The sequence below is a fragment of the Sarcophilus harrisii genome, chromosome 3, assembly GCF_902635505.1.
Source record: "Sarcophilus harrisii chromosome 3, mSarHar1.11, whole genome shotgun sequence".
NCBI lineage: Eukaryota > Metazoa > Chordata > Mammalia > Dasyuromorphia > Dasyuridae > Sarcophilus > Sarcophilus harrisii.
In genome coordinates, this window is record NC_045428.1 from 36,985,690 (window position 1) to 37,013,676 (window position 27,987).

At 35.7% G+C, this 27,987-nt stretch overlaps 1 protein-coding gene across 2 annotated transcripts in view; it reads left to right on the forward strand.

Annotated features, from left to right (window-relative positions):
* Nucleotides 1-27,987, forward strand: part of MFN1 (mitofusin 1) — a 46,064-nt gene that overhangs the window by 9,796 nt on the left and 8,281 nt on the right. For both annotated transcript variants that reach the window (XM_031957703.1, XM_031957702.1), the window contains exons 3-15: nucleotides 2,519-2,654; nucleotides 8,755-8,917; nucleotides 9,879-10,003; nucleotides 11,119-11,227; nucleotides 12,084-12,191; nucleotides 13,374-13,527; nucleotides 13,647-13,714; nucleotides 20,032-20,153; nucleotides 21,019-21,145; nucleotides 21,237-21,341; nucleotides 22,926-23,028; nucleotides 23,356-23,585; nucleotides 24,866-25,018. In XM_031957703.1, coding sequence (XP_031813563.1) covers nucleotides 2,519-2,654; nucleotides 8,755-8,917; nucleotides 9,879-10,003; nucleotides 11,119-11,227; nucleotides 12,084-12,191; nucleotides 13,374-13,527; nucleotides 13,647-13,714; nucleotides 20,032-20,153; nucleotides 21,019-21,145; nucleotides 21,237-21,341; nucleotides 22,926-23,028; nucleotides 23,356-23,585; nucleotides 24,866-25,018 — 1,703 coding nt within the window. The remainder of the gene's footprint in view (nucleotides 1-2,518; nucleotides 2,655-8,754; nucleotides 8,918-9,878; nucleotides 10,004-11,118; nucleotides 11,228-12,083; nucleotides 12,192-13,373; nucleotides 13,528-13,646; nucleotides 13,715-20,031; nucleotides 20,154-21,018; nucleotides 21,146-21,236; nucleotides 21,342-22,925; nucleotides 23,029-23,355; nucleotides 23,586-24,865; nucleotides 25,019-27,987) is intronic.

Here is a 27,987-nt window from a genome sequence, read left to right on the forward strand (position 1 = left end):
AAAAACAAAAATGCAAACAGTTTACATTCATTTCCCAGTGTTTTTTTCTTTGGGTGTAGCTGCTTTTGTCCATCATTGATCAATTGAAACTGAATTAGGTCTCTTTGTCAAAGAAATCCACTTCCATTAGATTACATCTTCATACAGTATCGTTGTTGACATATATAATGATCTCTTGGTTCTGCTCATTTCACTTAGCATCAGTTCATGTAATTCTCTCCAAGCTTCTCTGTATTCATCTTGCTGGTCATTTCTTACAGAACAATAATATTCCATAACATTCATATACCACAATTTACCCAACCATTCTCCAATTGATGGACATCCACTCAGTTTCCAGCTTCTAGCCACTACAAACAGGGCTGCCACAAACATTTTGGCACATATTGGTCCCTTTCCCTTCTTTAGTATCTCCTTGGGGTATAAGCCCAGTAGAAACACTGCTGGGTCAAAGGGTATGCACAGTTTGATAACTTTTTGGGCATAATTCCAGATTGCTCTCCAGAATGGTTGGATTCGTTCACAGCTCCACCAACAATGTATCAGTGTCCCAGTTTTCCCGCATCCCCTCCAACAATCATCATTATTTTTTCCTGTCATCTTAGCCAATCTTACAGGTGTGTAGTGGTATCTCAGAGTTGTCTTAATTTGCATTTCTCTGATTAATAATGATTTGGAACACTCTTTCATATGAGTGGTAATGATTTCAATTTCATCATCTGAAAATTGTCTGTTCATATGCTTTGACCATTTATCAATTGGAGAATGGCTTGGTTTCTTATAAATTAGAGTCAGCTCTCTATATATTTTGGAAATGAGGCCTTTATCAGAACCTTTAACTGTGAAGATGTTTTCCCAGTTTGTTGCTTCCCTTCTAATCTTGTTTACGTTAGTTTTGTTTGTACAGAAGCTTTTTAATTTGATGTAATCAAAATTTTCTATTTTGTGATCAATAATGGTCTCTAGTTCGTCTTTAGTCACAAATTTCTTCCTCTTCCACAAGTCTGAGAGATAAACTATCCTATGTTCCTCCAATTTGTTTATAATCTCATTCTTTATGTCTAAATCATGGACCCATTTTGATCTTATCTTGGTATACGGTGTTAAGTGGGGGTCCATGCCTAATTTCTGCCATACTAATTTCCATTTATCCCAGCAGTTTTTGTCAAATAATGAATTCTTATCCCAAAAGTTAGGATCTTTGGGTTTGTCAAACACTATATTGCTGTAGTTGACTATTCTGTCTTGTAAACCTAACCTGTTCCACTGATCAACTAATCTATTTCTTAGCCAATACCAAATGGTTTTGGTGACTGCTGCTTTATAATATACACACTAAACTTTTGAGGCCTTTATAAATATGCTAGGAAGACTTTGAAGTACACTTGAACACGACCCATTTAACCATTAACAAATACATTCCATTCCCTAAATGGTTGGATTTCCATATATTAAGAGCTTAGCATACTCTAAATTTAAATATCTTACTACTTAAGTACAGGGCAGATAGTTGGTGCCATAATCACTTAACCCTGTTTGCCCAGTTTCCTCATCTGTAAAATGAGCAAGAGAAGGAAATAGAAAACCACTTCAGTCTCTTTGCCAAGAAAACCCTAAATGGGATCATGAAGACTTTCTCATGATCAAAAACTCAACAATGACAAATGTACAATCACATTTTTAGGAATCTAAAATAAGTTTTTGTTGGATGTATTTTTTAAATACCATAGTTTCCCTTGATATTTCTCCTCCCCTTCTCAGAACACCATCCCATGTAACACATGGTATTTTTTTATAAAGGAAAAGAACAAGAGGAGAAAATGTCAGCATAATTGATACATAAAGAGTGTGACAAGATGTCAAGGTAAACTCTTATGTACCTTCTCACTCTGTAGAAGAGAGGGATAGTACTGGGTCTCATAGGTCCTCTGTGAAATTTACGTGCTTTAGAATTTTGCCATATTCATTTTTGATTTTGTGTGTTTGTGTCATTGTGTATATTGTTTTCTAAGCTTATTTCATGTTGATCTTTTCAAACTTGTCAGTATTGATTACATTCATCATTTTGTACAGTACAATAATGTTCCATTGCATTCGTGCGCCATGGGGCGTTTTTGTTTTTAGCCATTTGCCAATTCATGGGTATCAACTTTTTTCCAGTTCTGTCCTATAACAAAAGGCTCCACTATAAACATTTTTTTTTTTTAATCAAAGATCTTCTTAAGATATAAACTTTGGATCAAAGAGTAGGGACATTTTAGTCATTTGCCTAATTCCAAATTGCTTTTCAGAATTGTTGTACTGATTCATAGTTCCATCAATGATACACTAATGTGCCTGTCTTCACACAACCTCTCCAACAATGACTCTCATCTTTTGTCAATTTGCCAGGGTATGAGGTGCAGGGTGTGAAGTGAGATACCAGAGCTATAATTACTATGTATCCCCGTTGTATTAGTAACCTAGAATGCATCATGTCTTATTCTTTGTACTAATTAATACCTTCTTAATTTTATAGCAACATATAAGAATCCAGAACTTGAACGGATAGCTACCGAGGATGATCTGGAAGAAATACAGGGCTATAAGAATAAACTATCAGTCATTGGTGAGGTGCTGGCCCGGAGGCACATGAAAGTGGCATTTTTTGGCAGGTAATTATTTTTTTCTATTAAGTGTCATGTAGTTGTTAAAGTAGGCAAGAATCCATTTCCTTATTGAAATTTTCCTCTTTGGAAAGTCAAACTTTGTTCAGTTTTTTCTCTGAAAAAAAAATTCTTTTCAGAACACAAGCATATAACAGATAATTTGGATTATATTATGATGTCTTTTTAAAATTACATCTACTGTTTTGTTTAGTTTTATTTTTAAAAAATTTACTCTAATATTTTTCCTCAGTGACATTTAAAACAATTAAAAAAATATTTGTTGTTTAAAACTTTTGTTTTCTTTATCTCCACCGCTAGCCCTCATTAAGAAACCACATAGGGAATTATGCAAAACATTTCCATAAAAGCCATGTTGTGAAAGAAAGCAATGATCTCCTACCCTAAAAAAAACCCTTAAAGAAAAATAAAAAAAAAAAAAATTAGAGATTGCTTCAAACTGTATTCAGAGAATCAGTTCCTTCTCTGGTATAGATAGGATTTTTCATAAGTCCTTTAGAGTAGTCATGGATCATTCATTGTACTGCTGAGAATAGCAAAGTCATTTATAGTTGATCATTGGGATATCTTTCTATGAAAATGTAAACAATTGTATTTCTCATGGCTAAGTTTTGAATATGCGAAACTTGTTGGCTAGAGCAAGTGAGCATATTTAGACTTAATTCTTCAAGATGAAATCTATAACATATAATATACAAATACATGTAAAGTAGGATTATTATCTATTAAAAATATTAAGATAAAAATTGTTCTTTGCTTTGAGATGAAAAGAATTTAGGAGTCATACTGTGTGAATTTGTTTTTTCTTCTGTATTCATTAAGAAGTATCTGGCACACATTCTCCAATTGTTAAATGGTCAAAGGATATGAACAGACAATTCTCAGATGAAGAAATTGAAACTGTTTCTAGCCATATGAAAAGATGCTCCAAGTCATTATTAATCAGAGAAATGCAAATTAAGACAACTCTGAGATACCACTACCACCTGTCAGATTGGCTAGAATGACAGGGAAAGATAATGCGGAATGTTGGCGGGGATGTGGGAAAACTGGGACACTGATACATTGTTGGTGGAACTGTGAATACATCCAACCATTCTGGAGAGCAATTTGGAACTATGCTCAAAAAGTTATCAAACTGTGCATACCCTTTGATCCAGCAGTGTTACTACTGGGCTTATATCCCCAAGAGATCATAAAGAAGGGAAAGGGACGTGTATGTGCATGAATGTTTGTGGCAGCCCTCTTTGTAGTGGCTAGAAACTGGAAACTGAGTGGATGCCCATCAGTTGGAGAATGGCTGAATAAATTGTGGTATATGAATATTATGGAATATTATTATTCTGTAAAAAATGACCAACAGGAAGATTTCAGAAAGGCCTGGAGAGATTTACACGAACTGATGCTGAGTGAAACAAGCAGGGCCAAGAGATCATTATATGCTTCAACAACAATACTATATGATGACCAATTCTGATGGACTTGGCCCTCTTCAACAATGAGATGAACCAAATAATTTCCAATGGAGCAGTAATGAACTGAACCAGCTACGCCCAGCAAAAGAACTCTGGGAGATGACTAAGAACCATTACATTGAATTCCCAATCCCCATATTTATGCCCACCTGCATTTTTGATTTCCTTCACAGGCTAATTGTACAATATTTCAGAGTCTGATTCTTTTTGTACAGCAAAATAACGGTTTGGTCAGGTATACTTATTGTGTATCTAATTTATATTTTAATGTATTTAGCATCTACTGGTCATCTGCCATCTGGGGGAGAGGGTGGGGGAAAGGGGAAAAATTGGAACAAGAGGTTTGGCAATTGTCAATGCTGTAAAGTTACCCATACATATAACCTGTAAATAAAAGGCTATTAAATTAAAAAAAAAATTTTATCTGGCACAGTTTGGTACCACTATTTTATGGTATGTTATCAGAATGGAAATTATGGGGGTGAGAGACTCAAAAGGCATCGTAGCTCAGAGAAGGATGTTGATTAGCTTAGGTGTATGCCATAACAAGGAGCACAGTATTCTTGCCTGAGATATGCCTAGTGGAATGCCATATCCAGAATGTTAATGCTTCTCATTCATAAAGTGAATTTATATCTTTTAGCAATTGACTCTTAGAACTGAGTTGGGCAGAGCAGGAGTTTCCCTAGACCTGTTTTACTGATGAGAACAATGTGACTTAAGATGATGGCTTATTTTGAGTCACATAGCTGGGAAATTATAGGAAATCAGAGCTTTCATATTTTGATTTCTAGTCACTGTTTTTTCCACTGTACCACACTGTACTTCATAATATCGTGTTGAATATTTGGTATATATGGGACCTAGTGGGTCTGGTCTGTTTTACTCTCCCAGATCTTTTCCCTTCTCAAGCTTTCAGTCATGTCAGCATCCTTTCAAGTTACAGAAGACTTTAATCTTCCCCATACTTTGCAGAGTTAATTATTATCATTCTTTCTCTTTTTCTTTTTTTTTAAATGAAGAAGGGGTAATATTACTCCTTGATAAAGCTAATCCCTCCTTTTGCTCTTGATCTTGTCATCTCTTATCTCTCCCAGGATCTCCTTATCAGCTTCTTCCTTTGTACCTGAATGCATCCTCAGGTCTTTTTAGAGTTTGTTCTTTTGGAGGTAAAACCAAGGTAGTGGAGTTAAAAACTGAAACTTGCCATACCTCTCCCCCAAACTGCTCCAAATTCCTTTAAATAATGATTCTAAACAAATTTTAGTGTATCAGAATACCTCCCAAAATGGAATAGAACATTTTCTAGGTGAAGACAACTTAGAAGGGCAGCAGGAAAGATTTGTGGCACGAGGGTGGGAGTCCAGGATTCAGTCCTGGTGCAGGCTGTGCCAGTGCCATTCCCACCCCATACCAGCAAAATGGGAATCTGCCTAAGGACCTCCAAATCTGGCAGCTTCTGGATTTGTCAGCCCAGACACTACAGACAATTTGGAAGGTCAGCAGGAAAGGTTTGTCAGTAGGATGGGAGGGCTTTGGGAAACCAGGAGTGGGCAGTGGTGACGATGGCAGCTTCTAGAGGCCTCTGCTCACAGCTACCTTTATTGTGGCTTTAGCACACTTGATCTTACAGCTATAGTGGGGCAGAGACACTGCTAAAAGTTCCAGGGCAGAAAAGAATGCTTGTGGTCAGGTCTTAAAAGCATCTCTGAAAAGAGGTGCCCAAAACCCCTGAAGCTTGGGACTTCCCTCACCCTGGAAAAAGAGCTCTACTTTCACAAAGTCTTAAAAGTCAAGTTATACAGGATGATTTCAGAAAGGCCTGGAGAGACTTACACGAACTGATGCTGAGTGAAACGAGTAGGGCCAGGAGATCATTATATACTTCAACAACAATACTATATGATGACCAAATCGGATGGACCTGGCCATCCTCAGCAATGAGATGAACCAAAACTCAGTTCCAATAGAGCAGTAATGAACTGAACCAGCTGTGCCCAGTGAAAGAACTCTGAATATGACTAAGAACCATTTCATTGAATTCCCAATCCCTATATTTTTGCCCACCTGCATTTTTGATTTCCTTCACAAGCTAATTGTACAATATTTCAGAGTCTGATTCTTTTTGTACAGCAAAATAACTGTTTGGTCATATATGCTTATTGTGTGTCTAAGTTATATTTTAATATATTTAACATCTACTGGTCATCCTGCTATCTGGGGGAGGGGGTGGGGGAGTAAGAGGTGAAAATTTGGAACAAGAGGTTTGGCAGTTGTCAATGCTGTAAAGTTACCCATACATATAACCTGTAAATAAAAGGCTATCAAAATTAGTCTGATTCTTTTTAAAAAAAAAAGTCAAGTTATAGGCTAGGAAAATGAGCAGACAACAGAAAAATTCTGACCATTGAAAGCTACTGTGGTGACAAGGAAGGGCAAAATACTCAGAAAATGATAACGAAGTCAAAGCTCCTACATCTAAAGCCTCCAAGAAAAATAAGAATTTGTCACAGGCCATGGAAGACCTCGAAAGGGATTTTGACAATGGAGTAAGAGAAAGAGAAAAAATGAGGAAGAGAATTAAGAATGCTGCAAAAGTAATTGTACAATATTTCAGAGTCTGATTCTTTTTCTACAGCAAAATAATGTTTTGGTCGGGTATACTTATTGTGTATCTAATTTATATTTTAATATATTTAACATCTACTGGTCATCCTGCCATCTGGGGGGGGGGGGGAAGAGGGGGAAAAATTGAAAAAAGGGGTTGGGAAATGGTAAATGTGAAAAAATAACCAAAAAAAAAAACAAAAAAAAAAAAGCAAAAAAATAAAAAAAAAAAAAAAAAAAAAAAAAAGAATGCTGCAAAAGGAAATACAAAAACAGAATGAAGAGAAGAATATCTTAAAAAGCAAAATTGGCCAAATGGGAAAAGAGGTACAAAAGGTCACTGAGGAAAATAATTTTTGAAAAATTTAAGTTGAACAAATGGAAGCTAATGACTTTATGAGAAATCAAGATACAATGAAGCAAAACAAAACAAAAAAATGAAATCTCATTAGAAAAAAGAACTGACCTAGAAAATAGATCCAGCAGAGATAATTTAAAAAGTGACCATAAAAAGAGCTTGGACATCATCTTTGAAGAATTTATCAAAGAAAACTTTCCTGATATTCTAGAACTAGAGGGTAAAAATTTAGAGAACCCACTGATTATCTGGAAGAGATCACAAAATGAATACTCCCAGGTATATAAGTTAAACATGTGCAGTTCTTCTGTACATATTTCCAGTTATCATGTTGTACAAGAAAATTCAGATTAAAAAAAGAAAAAAATGAGGGGAAAAAAGCTAATTTTTTACTTTATTTTTCTTTTCTTTTTTTTTTTTTTTTTTAATTAGGGTCGGAGAGCTATGTTTTCTTTCACAATATGACTTTTAAGCTAAATATAAGAATCCCTATGGGCTACATATTCACTGAATTTTAAAATATATTATCTGTATTTTATTCTCTTTTTATTTTGTCAAATTATTTATTTCCCAATTATGTTTGAATCTGGTTTGGGCCACACTTAGGATCTTCTTAATGGGCAAGAGGCTGTGGGAGTAAAAATAGTTATTGATTTCCAGCCTTTATGCTCTGTGCTTTCACTACAAAAACAAAATAGTTTATGTTCTGTGAAGGGCAAGGAAGGTGGATGATAAGCCAGGAAAAGATGGATGGAACCAGTTTGTAAAGGAGTTTATAATATTCAAGATGAGAGGGCATGAAGGCTTGAAGTAGCATGGTAAAGGCTTTGTGAGTGAAGAGAAGGAATTGGATGTGAGATCTGTTGTGGAGGTTGAATTGACGAGGCTTGTCTTCGACCTGGATGACTAGCAGCCAAGTTAAATCAACTAGTATTTAAGTGCCAGGCACTATACTAAGGGCTAGGGTAGAAAGAAAGGCAAAAGACAGCTTTTGTTCTCAAGGAGCTCTGATGGAAAAGACAATGTGCATACAGGTCATATTGAAGATAAATTTGAGGTAATCTAGTGGGAAGGCACCATTAGTCAGAAGGACTGAGAAACATGACAAAGAAGGTGGAATTTTAACTGAGAATTGGGAGTCAGGAGGCAGAGGGAAGGAGGAAAGGTAGTTTGGAAAAGAATTTCAGTTAGGTAGCATTGGAGACTTGAGGAATGAAAAGGTGTGGAAGGACTGCTAAGGAAAGTGGACAAGTGAATTTCTATATCGGAAGATAGCCTTGCTGCAGTGAGCATCTAACTGAGAACATGGGACAGATTTATGGTTTTGTACTGCCAGCACAATTTCATATTTTTTCCCCAGTTCCAATCATCAGGGAACTTCATGAAAGAAAAGTTCTCTGCCCCTTGTCTCCCAAACTTCAAAACTAAATATTTATAAATTTAAAGGGATAAGGATGAAAGAAAGGGGGCAGGGGAGGGGAGGGGAAGGGAGAGAAGAATCTTAAACTCTGATCCTGGGCATGGTCATAATATGGTTTGACATTTTGAGTCTTAAAATCTCACAGGCCCCAGATAGTTTTGAAGAGGAAGAGTTTTTATTCTCAAAGCATTTGTCTCATTCTCATTTTCCTGTGTTCTCTTGATTCAGGACAAGTAGCGGCAAGAGCTCTGTCATCAATGCGATGTTATGGGACAAAGTCCTTCCCAGTGGCATTGGTCACACAACAAACTGCTTCCTGAGTGTCGAAGGAACAGATGGGGATAAAGCCTATCTGATGACTGAAGGATCAGACGAGAAGAAAAGTGTCAAGGTGGGCTTTGTTACTGAAAAACTTGGTTGGAACTATTAACCTTTTCAAGACTTTGCTCTTTGATTCTGTCTACTTTCTGCATAATTGACGAGGACTAGGATGTTTTCTGTGGAAATGTAAATATCTTTGTAACCATGATAGTATTTTGAATTTTTCTCTCAAGTTAGTGCTAGGAAACTTTGCCTAAATGCAACAACATGTTTTGAGATAAACATCTATTTATACCTGTTTAAAATCCTTTTTTGGGGGGAGGGTGGAGGGGAGCCTTTTTCTTTTGGTCTTGACTTTAATTAAGAAAGGGTACAAATTTTGACATAGCATACCAACACTCCTCATGTTCTTAGTCTGAGTTTGATGCTTTGGGGCCTTGAGAAATGGTAAGTGTTGCTGATGCTTTCATAACCATCAGGTATCAGAAAGTGAAATTGAACTCCTGCCTCTCTGATGCCAAGGCTGAACCACATACAGCTTAAAGTCATAATACTCAACACTTAATCTCAGGGAGGAAACTTGGAGGCAATCCTATCAACATAGAATATTTTTTAAGATATTGAAAATTTTACTGATTTCTCAAGGATGTATGCTGGTAGCAGGAAGACTACAAGTCACCTGATGCCAAAATAGCTTGCATAGTCAGTAATTGTGATTTTTTTTTTTTTTACCCACAATATCTAGTATTTTACATCTGATTTAAATATTTTTCAGTCCTCACAACAGTAAAATTCAGTTACACACACAGACTCCATTTTAGATAAAGAAATAACCCTAGAAAATGGATAAAAAAATAAATAACATAAATAACTTTTTTTTTTAAACTCAAAACTTTACTTTTGTGGAAAATGTGTGTCCTACTTAGCAGCATAGCACTGACTTTTTTGAGATGTTGCAGAAGGAATAGCTCACAAAAAATTTATATAGCCCTTGAAGATCTGAAGAAGCTGTCTTATTTTCTTTTTTTTAGACTGTGAACCAGCTCGCTCATGCCCTTCATATGGACAAAGACCTGAAAGCTGGTTGTCTTGTACATGTATTTTGGCCCAAGGCAAAGTGTGCATTATTGAGAGACGACTTGGTTTTAGTAGACAGGTAAGGCTATTGTTTTGTTGTCATTATTGAAGAGTACCATTCCATTTATCTTGGAGAAAAAGTTCATTTGATTAAAAAGTAGAAAGGACAAAGTTTGGGGATTTTTATTTTCTATTTATTTCAGGAATGAGCTATCAGCCATGGTCCAACCCTTCCTCCCCCTTTTAAAAAATATTTTATTCTTCAATTACAGTACAATTTTTGACATTCATTTAAAAAAAAATTTGAGTTCCACATTTTTCCCTCCCTAGAGTCCATTCCTTAATGAGTTGCAAATTGTTTCACTCTTTGGATTTTGTTAAAAATATTATATGACTGCAATTGAATCTGATTCATCTTTCAACCAAAGAGATTAGCTAGCAGTAGAGTTGTTCTTTGTTTCTCCGATTACCTGTAGCTGAAAAATTAATTATATGGTTTGTCTTGATGTCTCTTTGTTCCCTTTCATATTTTTCTTCCATGTTATTCTCCATCTGCATTGTACAGTGTGTTTAAACTGGCCCAAATCAAATGATTGTACCTTATACACTAGTGTAAATGATCTTAGCCATAAAAAAATTATAAAATATTCTGGATCTCACCAAAACCTATTGTTTCACATACAACCGTCTACGAACTATGGATATATTGCTTGGCTTTCTCTGTAATAGGAAAAATTTCAAGAAGTAATTTACAGAACTAACTTGGTTAGGACATTGCACCCAAGAGGCTCAGATCCGTCATAGCTTTATTTTTTCATGTCCATAGTAATAGAAATACTGTTATACTTCTATTAAATTTTTCCTTCAATTTCAAATGACCATCATGTTTTGGAAACCCCGATGTTGAGTGGTCAGCAGTGGAGCCTGATGATAAGTAGAATAAACACTGCAGATTGCAAGTTTTCAGCATACTATAACCTAGGAAATAAATCTCACTTTTATAGGTAAGACCTGATTTTACTAGAAACCAGGTCTTTGTGGAAATTGTTTAGGATGACTTACTGTGTTAAAAGTACGGACTAATTTTATTTAATATTTATGTCTTCCACTTATAGTATAAGGATTTTGAAAAATAAATTCTTTGAATTTCACTCAAATGTATTGTATAACCACATTTTTATCTTACTGTAATAGTCCAGGTACAGATGTCACTACAGAGCTGGATAGCTGGATCGATAAATTTTGTTTAGACGCTGATGTCTTCGTTTTGGTAGCAAATTCAGAATCGACACTAATGAACACGGTAGGACTTAAGCAGTTACTGTCTTTTAATATTGGGAAACATTTTGCCAGTGTTAATTTTGATAAATAGTAGAAATTGGGGGGAAAGACCACCCAATGATTTATTTTAGGGAGCTCTGTGGAAATGAGTAGATCTCTGTACCAAGAGGACTTGTCTGGGAGAATTTCCAAGGCTTCCCTTGACCTCTTCTGACTAGGGTGTCCTGAAAGTGACAGAAATCAAGTTTGGTCTTTGGCAAGCAGAGATGGTGAAGTGACTAGGACAGAAAGGTCTTCAGTGAAGGTCTTCTGACCTTCAAACAGTTTTGTACGTTCTGGGCATGGCTGCTTTGCTATGTGAGATTTCCATTCCTTTGCCAAGCTATTCAGTAGACGGGGTCCTCCTTCATTGAGACACAAATGTTATGTTGAGTTAGGTTGGGGTAGGATTGAGAGATATTTACCAGACAAGTCTGATTAGGGGCGAGTAAACCACTGTTGGATTTGTGGACAATTCAGTGTCAGACTTCTCAGCTTGCCTTAGCTTGCTCTTCAATTCTTTTCTACCTAGGTACATAGACCTAGGCTGATAGAGTCCTAGGACTGGTGGGATTTAGCATAAAGGCATTTAGAGTGATCCTCAAGTCTAACACTAAGAGACAGGTGTAACCCTTCTGAAGGTCAGTTCTTAATTTCCCCGTTTATGAATTGATTTTATTAGAATATACATGTGAAATCATTTAAGATCCTTTATAGTAGGTGATTTTTCAGAGATCCAGAATGTTTGTATCACAGTAACTAAAATTTAACCTTGAAATGTAATTTGAAAAAGTGAGGGTTCTGCACCTTATTCATTCATTCATTCATTTGTCTCTTAGGAAAAACACTTTTTTCACAAGGTTAATGAGCGACTTTCCAAGCCTAATATCTTTATCCTGAATAACCGTTGGGATGCCTCTGCCTCAGAACCAGAATATATGGAAGATGTGAGTTATGTTTCTTTAATTTCTGAAGTGAGCACAGAAGCATTGAATAATCAGCTCAGAAAATCTATTTGCATTGTATAGTTAAATATTTTAAAAGCTGGGTCTGCCTTTGGAGTGTGAACGCTGGTTTAGAATAAAATGAAGTGTATGTGATATGGATCTGAATATGAACCCTTTAAATTTACCACAGTAAATTTATTACAGTAAAAACAATGAAAAGATTAGAATTTATTTTCCTTTTATTTCTAAGTAAGTTTTTTTGAGATTTTAAAACGATATTAAGATAATACAATAAAATAATTTTAATAAATTAATTTTATAATTTTATAAGTAGTTTTAGTTTTACCTCATGTGTCATACTTTTTTCTGAATATCTTAAAAACTACTTTCATCATAGAGGTTGAACTTATTTCCTATTTGTAGACCTGCCATGGAAGGAAAATTTCACGAGTGAATTTCTACTACTCACTGTCCAATAGAATGTAGATTGTTGCATGTGGGACTCTGATGTGGGAGAACTGCCAAAATGTGAATTCCCCTGATTGGCTGGCCTTGTGAAATGGACCTGAAGGTTAGATATCATAGGGCTCTGAAGAAGGCCATGATGGAAGTTGGATGTTTAAGCCTAAGCATTCTTAACCTTTTTAGAGGAATACTCACAGAACTGGCAGGGGAATGTTAGAAATCATGGAGCCAGCACTGGCACCCTCCTTTTGCAGTGACTATTGTTCTTCTGCAAGAGCACGGATTTTTTTTTTTTTTTTTTAATAGCTTTTTATTTAGAAGTTATATGCATGGGTAATTTTATAGCATTGACATTTGCCAATTTGTTCCAATTTTTCCCCTCCTTCCCCTGACCCCTTCCCCCAGATGGCAGGTTGACCAATACATGTTAAATATGTTAAAGTATAAGTTAAATATAATACATGTATACTTGTCCAAACAGTTATTTTGTTATACAAAAAGAATCGGACTCTGAAATAGTGTACGATTAGCCTGTGAAGGAAATCAAAAATACAGGCGGGCAAAAATAAAGGGATTGGGAATTCTATGTAATGGTTCTTAGTCATCTCAGAGTTCTTTCGCTGGGTGTAGCTGGTTCAGTTCATTCCTGCTCCACTGGAACTGATTTAGTTCATCTCATTGGAGAGCGTGGATTTTCAAAGCTCTCTCTCTCTGCAGGTACGGAGGCAGCACATGGAGCGATGCCTGAATTTCTTGGTGGAGGAGCTCAAAGTTGTGGATCCCTCTGAAGCACAGAATCGCATCTTCTTTGTTTCAGCAAAGGAAGTTCTCAGTGCTCGAAAGCAAAAGGCACAAGGAATGCCTGAGGGAGGTAGGTGGCACTGACCAAAAAGAGTTTGATGGGATCTCCATTAATTATTGAATGTTAGAGATAGCATGAGCTTGACTTTAAAAAAATCTCATATTAGAATCTTTACCTAAATATTATAGGTGGGGCACTTGCTGAAGGATTTCAGACAAGATTCCAGGAATTTCAGAACTTTGAACAGATCTTTGAGGTAGGATTTATTTGGATTTCCAACTTCCTAGGTAGGTGGTAAAGTAATACAAAACCTTGCTGTTGTTTCCATTAATTCTTTCTAACAACCCATTCAGTCAGTCCTTGTGGATCACAAGAAGGCCAGGAAGAAGCTGGGACCCAGTTAACTTGCAAGCTTTGAGTGGAGAGTACAAGGACAGTTTGCTTCTGTGTATTTTAGAAGGAATTTGTATTAGGTTTTATTCCTGATCTGTGGTGAAGAAAAAACGTGCATTGTACTCTGTTTTAAGATCAGGTCTGCCAGTCTTATTATCATTATTCTAATATCCAGACATTTCTAGCTTCAAGAAAATAATGTCTAAACCAGCATTCTTCTGTGTTTTGAACATATCTGTCTCCTCTAAAATGATTTGAGATAACATCCCTTTGATTGGAAATTTGAACAAAGAAAATGTCAAGATGTTAAAAATCCATTTGAAGTTGGTTTTCCATATAGGACAATAGGAAGAAGGAGAAAGAGGGTACTTTTGAATGGGAAAGGTCATAGGTTAATCTTTTTATGGTGTCAAGAATCAGTGATTTTTAACAAGACTTAAGATATTCCTTGTTCTAGTTTTGTTTTCTGTCCTTCATCTGTCTCCCTAAGAAAGGTCTTTAACATATTTTGAAAAGTCTGGAAGGATTCTTTAGGCTAGAGAAATGGTCATTTTTGCAAACTGTGGAGAAGCTGAAAAAGAGATTTTTTAATATTCTTCCTGCATATGCTATCAGACTACTTTGAATATTCCATTCACTTTTTTTCTTCTAAAACCATGTAAACTTCATCTCTGCCCAATAGTTTGTAGTAGGTTAAATTACAAAGGCAGGGGAAGGTCAAATGAGAGAATCACCTTTCAGTCCCTTTTTGTGGTCAGAACTAGTAGAAGATAGAGTGAGCATAAGAAGGTATATAGTAAAGCAAGGTAAAATAAGGATTTATTACAGTAAACGAACATAAAAACATCCTATGTTTTATTGGAACATACATTTTGGCCTACAGAAATGAATTTTAAAGAAGGAGACTTTAAAATTCCAGAATTGAAGGCCCTCTCCAGTATCTTTATGTTATCTCTCCTCTTTGTACTCTGGCTGTTGAGGGATTATAACACAGGAGAAACTCTAACCTGTTGCCCAGAATAGTATTACAATATATGCTCTTTGGGGACTAGTTAAGAATTTTGATGGTCTCTTGTCTCAAGCATACCTGAAGAACTGGTTGATTAAACTTTCCCTCTAATTGGCCTCTTGGCCAGAAGGTTCGTCTTTGCTTCATTTATCCTTCAAACACTGAGGGATGTGATGGAGTGGACCGACAGGTCGAGGGACTAGGCTGTAACCATGGAATTTGACCTCTCTATCTTATGCAGACCATGTTAAACCCTGAGCTTTTGTTGTATGAAAAGAGTTTTTCTCTCCATCTTTCAATCACTGCATTTAGAAGTAGGTAGTTTGGAATAGTGGATTAAAAAAGTTGTCCTCAGTCAGAAAAAGTTAAGTTCCAATATTGTTTTTGAGTACCTTGGCAAGAAATCTAAAGTTTCCTAGCTTTTTTGAGGTTACTCTCCCACATTTGTGGGTTGCAGAGAAGAGACTGATGCCATCCACTGGCTGGGTTGTGGAAATCAAAAAGAAAATCATTTGTAAGCAAGGGAAGTACAGCATATATAGTGTATGATGCCAGTTAAATTTCAATTAGTTTAATTGTCAAGAACCAGTGATTTTTAATAAGACTTAGGATATTCCTTGTTCTAGTTTTGTTTTCTGTCCTTCTTGTATAGACTTGTAAGATTTCTTGTATACAGAAAAACTATAAAATCAGTTAGTACTGACCGCACTAATAAAATACAGGCATACGTAAAGACAAAAACCATTTAAGAAACCTCAGCCTTTACAAGGTGAAAAATAATACATAGTAAAGATCATTAACTGTAGCTAATGAGACCTTTTCATGAACAGGATATATATGGTGTAAACAATTGAATTGCATCAAAAAATGTCTATTGGAAAAGGAACAAAAGGTACAAAATATTTTCTATTAAAAAATCAAATAAAGACCAACTGATTAGAAGGACATAACACAACAAGAATTAATCTGATTTCTAATTGGAAGAAAGATTGGGGACTTTCCTAGCAGGGAGGGGGAGAGTGAACAGGTGCAATACCCTGAATTCAGAAAGGTATTTTCCATTTCTCAAACATGGAACAAAGCGTAGAAACAATAACTGACCAGGTTGGGGCTAGTTCAGTCAAGACAACTGGAAGACAATTCCTTTCATCAGTCTTAGGGATGTGACTGGGTCTCTGGTCATTATAAAGAAAGTCCTTTGTTAAGAGTCTCTAAGCATAAAGGAAAGGTGGTCAGTCCAAGTTTCCCAGCCCCATAGGGCTGGATTCAAATAAGGCAATAAGAATAAGGTTTTCTCAAGTTTTCACAATTAGATAAAGTTTTCTCACAAGACAGAAAATGAATTAGACTCATAATTGAATAGAGAGGGAACTCAGCTGGCTCCAAAATTGAGTCACAAGATGAAGTCATTGTGGTTCACCCAATTTCCACAATTGCTATTTTAATCCCTTCTATTCCTAAAACACATGTACCTAACTAAGTACACTGCAGTACACTAATGATTATTCCCAACTTACTTAGGTTCATAATGAAGCTTCATTTCATTTGGTAGTGGGTTTTTCCTTATCAGAGAATTCCTCAAGCTAATGAAATCATAGCTCTAGGATCCATCCTCATTCAGTATTGTGTACCTTTTATGTCTTCTCAAGGATATGGCCCAGAGGAGAGTTGGGGTAAATGGAAATAGACTGTGGGCTAGATCAGTAGTTAGGCTATTTAAAATAATCTATTTGGGGAGCTTTTTGGTACTTTCATTTTGGTTTTTTTAATCTTTAGGTAACCAGTTTTCAAGAAAATTGTATGGCCTGAAAGCAGTTTCAGCATTTAATTACACCCTTAACAATAATTCTTTTTATACTTTAGAGATGTTTGAGATTATTGCCATAAAATATACTGCTCAAATAAATACACACACACACACACACACACACACACACACAGCTTGTGTATGAGTGTTGTTTTGTTGTTTTTGCCATGGATTTATGTGAGAAGTACTGAAGATCTCTAATGGCCCATGAACATCTTAAAAAAATGGCTAATCTAGAAAGAAATGAATTTTTAAAAACATGATGATTGACTTTTCTTAAGAACTAGGTTGGTCCTAAATGGAGTTGAGTTGAAGATTAGGAGGGAAAATAATCCTTGCTGTTACTCCATTCTGTTACCTTTCCAACTCAGTTCTGATTGGGGATTATTAATTATGTTTTTATTGATAATTTTATAGTTATTTATAGTAGACAGGGCAGATATTCATGATTTTAAATACAGGTTTGAAATATGAATATTGTTCCTTTAATTGTTTAAAACCAACTTCATTACATTTCATACTAACTCTTTCATTCAAGACTGTTTGGTGAACTGCTTTTCTCCCCAGTTACTTTTTTGGCTCTTTTTAGTCAAGTGAGCCTTAATTTAGATTTTTGAACTTGCATATATGTCTCACATAGAAACGATGTAATATTTGATCTTTGCCAGTATGCCTTGTGAAATATGGAATTCCTAAAATTAATTTAAAAATCTAGGTATATCACTGCATAGGCTGCCCATGTTGAAGCATCTAGGTGGGTTTAGGTAGCTAGCTAAGTAAGCTTTGGACTTCACATAATTGGTCTGCTTGTTCCTTTTTTGAGACTCTTTGAAGTCCTACGATTGCCTAAAGAGGATACATTTTAGGCCAAGAAGACAAATGTACCAGTTCTGTGGATAATTTGGCATGTTGTTATTTTGGGTTTTGTATTCATGAATACATAAAGGGTGAATGCAAGGATTGTATAGAAAAATACATGCATCAAATTTATTACCGAATGGATCTCAAATGCTATTTTTTACAAATTTAGTAAAAGATTTTGTATTTGAAATGTGATAAATTTGTCTTTAAGTTCTCTTTTTTAAAAATAACAGTTTTATTATAGAGAAATGTGTCTTTTCCTATTCTTGGTGGTCTTTTATTTTTTTGACTTAATCTATCTATTTGTGTCACTAACTTTTGGAGCTCTTCTTTCCTACCCAGTCTAGCTCTTAAATTGCGCTGTTCCTTATAAAACTGAATCTTCATGGCTGAAACCTAGATCTACTTCATCGAGGAGCGCTGCCTGCCTTTTAATCATTCTTTTTGTTTTTATTCTTTTCTCTTTGTAAAATTTATCTTTTCTGCTTGCATCATATAATTTTTAGGTATAATAATTTGGGAGGTGTATCCATAATTGTCTCCAGGAGGTAGTTTACAACCCTTTAAAATGGGCTGTTTTCATTTTTATTGTTTAAATAAAGTAATACTTGTTGCCAATTTTTAAAAAAAGGAAAAACATTCAGCTATTTAGGACAGAGGCATTAAACACATGGACATGGCCCACAAATTTCCCAGTGCAGCTTGATCTAGATTAAAATTAACTGAAAAATATTCAACAAAATTAGTAAAAATACAGTAAAACATAGATAATGTTAACATATTGTTTTTCTAAGTTACTATGTGGCTCTCAGGGAACCATAGCAATGTTTAGTGGCCCCATTTCCATTTCAGTTTGACATCCCTGGTGTAGGATGCCTTACTTGTATTAAAAATATGAATGCTTCTCTCTCCTATACCATACCAAACCACCAAACTTCCCATGATATTGTGAGAGAAGAGATTTTGATAACAAAATAGGAATTGGAGTTTCAGCTTAGTTTGAAGTGGATCAGGTATTTACGGGGGGAAATAATTAAACTCTGAGCTCATCAGATAATGAGGATCCAGGATCTACTCATTAATCATCCTAGTTTGAAACTTTTAATTCAAAGAATCTTTCGATACCATATCTTCATGTGCTCCAATTGAGTACTTCTTTCTGTATATCTCAGACAAGACAGATGGATATATGGAGGGAGGGCAAACTAAGGGGATTTAAGAATATGCAATCTAAAAAGTAAAAGTTGAGGAAATTTCATCATAGTTTTAAAAATAATGAAGAGTGATTAGGAATAAACTAAATACTAAATTAACTAAAAAACTTGCATAGGTATTTTTTACCAGATTGACACCAAATCTACCTCAAAACCCACAAGACCTTCATTTATGTCCTGCTTCTACCACATATTGGCTGTAAAGTGATCTTGGTCACTGGACTCTGTGTTCTAAATAGCTCTCTGAGACTGAGAGTTAAGACTTGGCTTTTTTTTTTTTTTTTTTATAAGTTAGACAAAAGGTGCTAGCCTTCATTGGTAAGCAGAGAGTCGTCATCGTCCTTTTCAATCTTCATCTTCCCAGGAATAAATTTAAGGATCTCATTTTAGCCTCCTGGGAAATGGTAAAAGCTGAAAATCAATATTGAAGAAGTTAATATTAAGGAAAACTAAGTTTCTTTGGTATCTTCCCACCTTTTCCAAGCCAGTCTCACAGAAGGCAAAACATATCTTCATGTCAGACTGTTTGGCCCAATGCATTGTTTCTTGCATTGCTTTGAAAATAATACAATTTAGCTGTTTGAGTATTAAAGTCATTAATATTAACCCCTACGTTGATGAAACGATTGATTTTGACCTAAGACTCAGGAGAGGAAATCAGTGGAGTCATATGATGACACTATACTTGTCTAAAAGCAGATAGATCTATTTTCATAGTTTTGAAAATTACAGGAATGTTGTGCAAGTCTTCAAAATCTGAGTTTGCTTTAAATCTGTGATTTTAGCCATTTTCACAATTAGCATATTTCAGCCTAAGTTTTTTAAGTAATAGAATTCTTAACAAAATTTAAGGGAAACCCCATAGGAAAAGATTTTACACTTCCTGTATTGTAGTCCTGCTAAAATTGGACTATATTAGGTTGAGATTAAGTAGGTTCAAGTAATAAGCAGATCACACAACAGAAATTATGCTTCTTTATGTTGGAATTTTTAGCTCATTATGTCTCCATACTTATCCATTTTCTTTTTATAATTTTATGTTATGCAATTGATAATGCACATTACTGTGAGAACATAACACAAAGATATATATAGGCTTGCTGTTAAATATTTTAAAGTTTTGAGTTGATAAATGCTTGGTACTTCTATTTATTTGGATTTTTGTTTTTGTTGTTTGTTTGTTTGGAGGGGAGGATTTTAATTTGATAACAGCAAGTTTTTGTGTTTTAAATTCCTGAACATGTTGGGATGGAATTACAGTAATGTGTTGTGGCTTGGGCCCCTCGCAGGAGTGTATCTCGCAGTCAGCAGTGAAAACAAAGTTTGAACAGCACACTATCAGAGCTAAACAGATAATAGATACTGTGAAAAACATAATGGATGCAATAAACGTGGCAGCCGCAGAAAAAAGGTATGGATTCATTTTATTCCAGTGAAAGAATGTTAATTTTTGGTTATCACACAGATTTCCATGGTCAGAAATCTAACATGGTCAAATATATAATATACCCAAACTATCTTTGATTTATTAAGTATCTCCTTGTGCCCTTTTATGGATGATAATGTTGAAATATATTACAAAGAAGTCATGACTCAAATGTAAGTTTTGTCATTGAGATTCCTAATTTTTTTTATTAAGGCAGAAAATATAGCCAGAATACAAGCCAGTTTAGCAAGATATGAGAGAAAGACATGACATAGGGAATCAGGCCTGGTAACAGAATGATCTGAATTTTCTTAGGAGTGGATGGATCCTCTCCAGAGGGAAAGAGATTTTCTCAAGCTATTATGTGGTGGCATAAAATGATTAAACCAAAGAAATTTGAGCTCTGTTGTAACAGTTTAAGAATAAGAATTATCAATTGGCTATTGATCAATAAATACGTTTGCTTTACCCTTTGTGGATTTCCCAAACATTTCTTTGAAAACAAGATATGATTTATGCCAGAAATCTTGCTAATTTACCCAATATTGGAGTACCTCCTTGGCTCCTAGCATTGCAGAAGATCAGAAAGGAGGGTGGTCCCAGCATCCATGGAGCTTATCTTTTTAGTAGAAGCAATGACTGAGTTAATTTTATTTTAATCCTTCATATTTTTAACCATATATTCTAATTTATTCCTAACATAAATTGTCACCTGTTAGGGTTTTTGTTTTTTAAAATGCTTTAAACGATTAGATATATTTTTTGTGAGCACATTTAGGCTAGCTTAGTTGCTTTTGTTCTTTGTATACATCCCTTAAATGTGTGTTGTTGTCTCTTAATGCTACCTTAGGATTTATTCCTTGGAGGAGAGGGAGGACCAGACTGACAGATTGGATTTTATTAGAAATCAGATGAACCTTTTAACACAAGATGTTAAGAAAAAAATCAAAGAGGTGACTGCAGAGGTAGAGAACAAAGTACGTTTAAGAATATTTTTGCAGGTCCTGTCTTGGGAATGTGGTGTTTACGAATGTTCCCAAGTTGAATGACTCATTCTGTTGCTTTCAGGTTTCATGTGCTATGACAGATGAAATTTGTCGTCTTTCTCTTTTGGTCGATGAGTTTTGCTCTGACTTCCATCCTTCTCCAAGTGTGCTTAAAGTGTATAAAACTGTAAGTTTAATGGCTTCAATTCTTTGGAGTGATGTTTCTTTGTTATTTTGTGTAATTTGGATATACTTTTTGCTGGAAGGAGTCATAGGAAAGGCCAGTTGTCACATTTTAGTCTTCATATAACCTTTATTGATTGGCTTTTTTTCTTTTTTCTTTTTTTCTTTCTTTCTTTTTTTTTTGGAAAGGCAGTTAATCAAAAAGAAATGGGATAAACCAGATTATGTGTTTTTATTTAAATTATTAATTTATTAAATTATTTAATAATTTTCCCCAGTTACATTCAAATCAATTATTTGTTTTACATTAAAGATTTTTGAGTTCTAGGTTTTTTCCCTTATCCTCACCCACAATTAAGGAACCACATGTGAAGTTATAAAAAACCTTTCCATGAAAGTCAAGTTGTGAAAGAAAATGGAGATCTCCCATCCTAATGGATGTCAAGTTAAGAAGAGAGAGGAGTAGAGAATACTTCTATCTGTATTCAGACTCAATCAATTCCTTCTCTGGGTATGGATAGGATTTTTCATCACGTATTTCAGAGTAGTTGTGGCTGATGGTAATACTGAGAATAGCAAAATCATTTATAACTGGTCATCCTAGAACATTGCTATTACTTTGTATACGGTATATTTCACTTTGTTCATGGAGGACTTTTCACTTTTTTCTTTTTTCCTTGAGAGAGTCCTGCTCATCATTTTCCAGAGCACGATAATATTCCCTCACAAACACATATGATAGTTTATTAAGCCGTTCCCCAATTGATGGGCATCCCCTCAATTCTCTCTTTTTTTTTTTTGCCCTGAGAAGAGAGCTGCTGTTTGTTGTTGTTGTTGTTGTTGTTTGTTTTTTTAAATAGAGGTCATTTCCTTTTCTTGTTTTTTTTAAATCTCTTTTGGGATTCATGCCTAGTAATTGGTGGTGTTAGGTCAAAGTATACGCATGGATTTATAGCCCTTCGGACACAGTCTTTATTTCTATATATCAAGTGTATGAGCTATTTATACTTATGTATGAGCTACTTGTAACTCATGTATGAGCTACTTTTGTCTTGTAGAAAAGACAAAAAAAATCCACCTTCCAGACTTAAAACTGTACTTGTCATTGCCCTGATCAGTAGTAGAATAGAGTTCATTAAGCCTACCTTTCCATATGGTATTTAACTTGGCCTAAATATTATTCAGGATTTTATTCTTTTTGATATATTTGCAACTTTAGGATTGTCAGCGCATCTAGTTGAACTCACTGTCCTACACATGGGTGCAGAATAAATGTTTGCTTAATTTAATTGAAGTTAAAGCAAGTAGAAGCTTTGCCCCTTAAAAAACATGGTAGCGAAATGATATAGCTTGGCAGCAGATGATTAAAAGTAGTAGAATTGTGTTTGTGTGTGTGTGTGTGTGTGTGTGTGTGTGTGTGTAAGGAAAATAAGATTGGATTATGAAATTATGGAGAAAGTTTGATTTAAGTAAAACATTTTGTTTTTCTTTTACAAGTCTTGGGGGATTTATATTATGAAAAAGTTTATAACACCTCGGATTTAACTAGTTATGAAAAATAATAATATATATATATATTTAAAAACAGGAACTAAACAAGCACATAGAAGATGGTATGGGAAGAAATTTGGCTGATCGCTGTTCCACTGAAGTCAATGCCTCAATGCACCAGTCGCAGCAGGAAATGATTGGTAATACCTTAGGTGTCCCAAGATGTAGATTTTTATTTTAAATTTGTAGGGTTTATTTTGTCATTTGCTAAAAAGTTTGTGTTTGCCCTTGAGGATTATGTTAAATTGGAAGTTCTGTTACCAACTATGAACTTTCTAATGTCTAAGTGTTTATACGTTTTAATAGTTTTTCTACTTTCTCACATAGTATTATTAATAAGCTTTTTTAATATTTAAGAGATAAAACAACTATACTCTTACTGTATTTTAGACATTTCTTTTTAAATACACACAAAACCTGCTCATACTTGAAAGAAGTGATTTATTTGATTTTTGTTTGCTTTCTAGAAAATTTGAAGCCATTGCTTCCTGCTGGCATACAAAATAAGCTCCATGTATTAATCCCTTGTAAGAAATTTGATCTCAGCTATGATCTCAATTGTCACAAGTTGTGTTCTGACTTTCAAGAAGATATTGTATTTCGTTTTTCCTTGGGTTGGTCATCCCTGGTTAGCCGGTTCCTGGGGCCTACAAATGCCCAGAGGGTACTCTTAGGATTATCAGAGCCCATCTTTCAGGTAAGATAAAACTTGTTAAAATTCGGCTGGAAACTAAAACTCTGATTTGTCATATCTTTAGCATATGGATCTGTTGCTTTCAATCTGGCTACTTGATTTGATTGTCAGTGTCAGCCATTTTAAGAGAAAATAAGCCCTAGACTAGGGGTCCTCAAACTTTTTAAATAGGGGGCTAGTTCACTGTCCCTCAGACTGTTGGAGGACCATACTATAGTAAAAACAAAAGCTTTGTTTTGTGGGCCTTTAAATAAAGAAACTTCATAGCCCTGGATGAGGGGGATAAACGTCCTCAGCTGCCGCATCTGGCCCGCGGGCTGTAGTTTGAGAACCTCTACCCTAAACCTTCTTTCTAGCACAGTTGGAAATCGGAGTCCTCAATCCTCCTTAAGATTTGATGGTACTTCTATGTCTCTAAAGATTTTACTGTCTGAATTTTTAATCTCTGGCACACATTTTAAGGGGAGGATGGGGCCTAGACTTGCAGAGTGCAGATAGTTGTGAATGGGTGCTGACCTCTTCATTGATCTTTGGGATTTATTTGCCTGAATTCTTGAGGGTCTTATGCCTTTGTGGCCATGGACGTATAAGATGCTAAAGGTATGGCCCTGTTTGGACACACACTCTCACAGAGAAACGGCACATAGCAAGGTCACAGAATGAAAGGCAGCCATTGATATCTCACACCACCATGCCAGCGGTTCTCCTGGGACCTGGTCCCTTCCTCCTCCTGATTACTCACTGCTGCCAGTCTTTCTTTCTTTGCAATAAGGCCACCTTTCCATATCTGCATATCTGTGGGGATTGTAACTACTCTGCCCATTTAGAGGGAAGAGCCCTGGAGGGAGGCTGCCCTTCTGACTCTCCACTCTCAAACACTTTAATGAGGCTGAAATGTAGGATGATTCCTTTCCAAATTATTCATTGCTGACACTGAACGTTGAGTCTGTAGTCTGCTTCCTTCTTATTCTACCAGGCTCATTTCTCAAATTTGGTGTAGAGGAGTGGGACACAGGGAGAGGGGGGATGGGGGATCTTTTCTTCCTGCACTGTTGTTAGTGCTTTCTTTTCCATTTTCCCCAGAAGAACTTTTTGATCTACTCTGGAAGGGGGACCATTTTTTTTTCCTTTTAAAATGGAACAACTTTTTGAGAACTACAGGGCTCGGAGATAAGATGGGTTCTCTTTATCTCCTCAACCGGGCTGCCTTGAGAGAACTAGAAGAGTGCCATTTTGTAAATGCTGTAATCATTTTGTTCTGTTTGTTCTTCCATGTTTGCCAGGTGCCTCGATCTATTGCTTCTACTCCCTCTGCTCCTCCTAATGCTGCAACCTCAGATCTGGCGTCTCAGGAAGAAGTGATGGTTACCTTAATAACGGGCTTAGCTTCTTTAACGTCAAGGACTTCTATGGGAATCATTGTCGTTGGAGGAGTGGCAAGTAACAGTATTTTGTCTTTTACCTACAGCTAACATTGTGATAGGAGTGTTTTATAGGATCAGGAAAAGGGGTACCTTTAATTTTAGGCCCAGCAATAATATTTGGAAGTTTATAGGTTAAAAAAAACATGCAATTGTGAAAACATTCTATAAGTCTTATCACAGATGGAAATATGAATCAGACTGTATCAGTCTTCAGTATTAAAGAACTTGTTTTAAAATTACATGATTAGTAATATGAAAAGTATGAATATGAAATGAAATTTTTTGAAATTTTGCTTCAGTGATCTTTTAAAATAAAACAATTTGAATAATTTTGTTTTTGTAGCTCTAGATTCCTCAGGTGTGTTGAAGTAATAGCTCCCAAAGAGTTGCAGTTCTTGGACACTTACCCTGTCAGATTTTGAGATGAAGAAAATGAATTTACTTTTGAATTTAATTTTGTTTGAGAGAGAGTGAAATTTAAAAGATTGTGAAATTTAGAAGATTGTGATTATCTCTAGCATCTAGGAAAATTTAATGCATCCCAACATAGTTGTGAAGAGTTCTCCTTTTCATAGAATCACAAAATTTCAAAGTTAGGAAGAACTTCAGTGGTCAAAATTCCACTTATAAGTGAAAGGAAAGGAATCTTCAGCTCTGACATCTAACAAATATTCTTCCAGCCTTGGCTTGGAGGAAGACTTCCATGAAGAGGGGAGTCCACTGGGAGGCAGCCCCTTCCTCTTGAGGAGGCTTGTCTTTAGAAAACTTTTCTTGTTTACTTCTGCCCACCAGGACCAAGCAGAACAGGCCTCATCCCTTCTCTGTGTGATGGCTCTTCAATCTTTTTGAACATCTTTATTACCTCCCCTTCCCCCCCAGTCCTCCATTCCTCCCAAGAATTAAGATTTTAATTTCTTTTAATTGATCATTTTTATAACATGGAATTTAGACTTTTTACCATTCTGGTGTCCCTCCTTAAACATTCTTCTGCTCATCGACTGACTTTTCATAAGTTCCTTAAAACTTAAACTGAACCCAGTACTTGAGATGAGTTCTGAAAATGGCAGAGTCCACTGGGACTGCCAGTTCCTTATTCCTTCCTGATACTTTTGTCTTCTGTGTTATTGAATTGCCATATCACACTACAGATTTGTTGAACTTGGAACCCGTTAGCTCTCCCACCCTTCTTTCCTCCCCATCCCCAATCTTTTTCAGAACAAAATGATGCCTAACCATGCCTTGCCCATCTTAAATTGGTAAAATTCATTTATTTCTATATCCAAGTATTTATCTCTATTGATTTCCATCTTCTTAGATTCAGTCCTTAGTCTTTCAAGATACTTTTGGAAGATGATGTTGCCATAAGAGTGTTAACTTTCCCTGTGGTCTTCGTGACATTTGCAGATTTGATGAGCATGCCTTCTATGTCTTTGTCAAATTCATTATTAAATATCCCAGGGCTAAGCTTGGATCCCTGGGGTACTCCACTGGAGACCGAAGTGAACAGTTAACAGATGTTCTTTGAGACTAGTCATCTAGTCAGTTTCCAATCTGTATCTCTCCATGTTCTCTCTAAGAATTGTATAGTTGTACAGATCAGTAATGATCTATAACTGTTTACAAGGGCTTATAACTAACCATGCTTTTTGCCTCCAAAAAGAGACCTGATGGGGGCAGCTAGATGGTGCAGTGGATAGAATATCAGCTCTCAAGTCAGAAGGACCTGAGTTCAAATCAGGGCTCAGACACTTTCTAGCTGTGTGACCCTGGGCAAGTCACTTAACCCCAATTGTCTCAGCCAAAAAAAAAAAAAAAAAAAAAAGAAAGATACCTGGTGGACTCTTGAATGTAGAGTGAAGGCTATGTTTTCTACTTTGTTCTTGCAGCATGGCTAGAAATATGGAATTGTGTTTTACCATGAGTTTTTATGGAGAATGAATATTATATATCTTGCTTTCTCAGTGAGTAGGAAAGGGACTAGAGGGAGAGAGAATAAGGAACTAGAAATTTAAAAATGAATGTTGTAGGGGGGTAAAAGATGGTGCAGAACCGAGAGAAAGATTTTGTTTTCCATCCCGTCACATTACTTGTGGGGCTGAGTACCTCTTGGCCTAGTACTCTGTCCTGTAAAATAGTATAATAATTGTGACTGTTCATACTTATGTGGATCAAAGGAGATAAGGCAGATAAAACACTTTGCAAACATTATATTTAAAAAATAATTTGAGTTACCAAAAGCTTTGCTAAAATCTAGTAAAAGCTTGTAATGTTCAACTTTCTTATCTGCTCTTCAAAAACATGATTGGATCTTGAAGTCATGTTGCCGCTAGATAGTTTATTGCCCTTTTTAGATATTTGCCAATCATCTCATTATTGATTCTCAGGAATTGAAGCTGTTGTCACTGACCTGGAAGCTCAGTGGTGTGGTCCTGGACATAGTGTCAGAAAGACCTGGCTTAGTCACTTAAGAGGTGTATGTCCATGGGCAAGTCACTTAATCTCAGTTTCCTCATTTGTAAGAAAAGGATATTACATTCAAGAGTTTCTAAAGTCATAATCTGTTTACAAGTGGGCCATTTGTACTTCTCTAGTATTGTGTTACTTCTCTAAAATCATCTTAAAAACAAGTCTATTCTCTACCACCCTGCATCTATCCCCTCTCTGTTCTTAAAGAGGTCGCTCACTTCCACCTCGTTAGTCCTTTAAAGTCATGATTGAATATTGTACTGGTCCAGAGTTTGTATACGTTCATTAGATACTTGTTTTTTTAACGTGCTATTATTTCTGTATCGTTCTCTTGGTTCTGCTCATTTTACTTCATCAGTTCATCCAGAGCTTTCCATGTTTCTTGAAACTGTTCCAATCATTATTTTCTATGTCACAGTATTCTATTACATGCATATACCGTCATTTAATCAGCCATTCCCCGGTGATGGGTTCCCTCTTAGTTTCTCATTCTTTGCTAGTACAAAAATATCTGC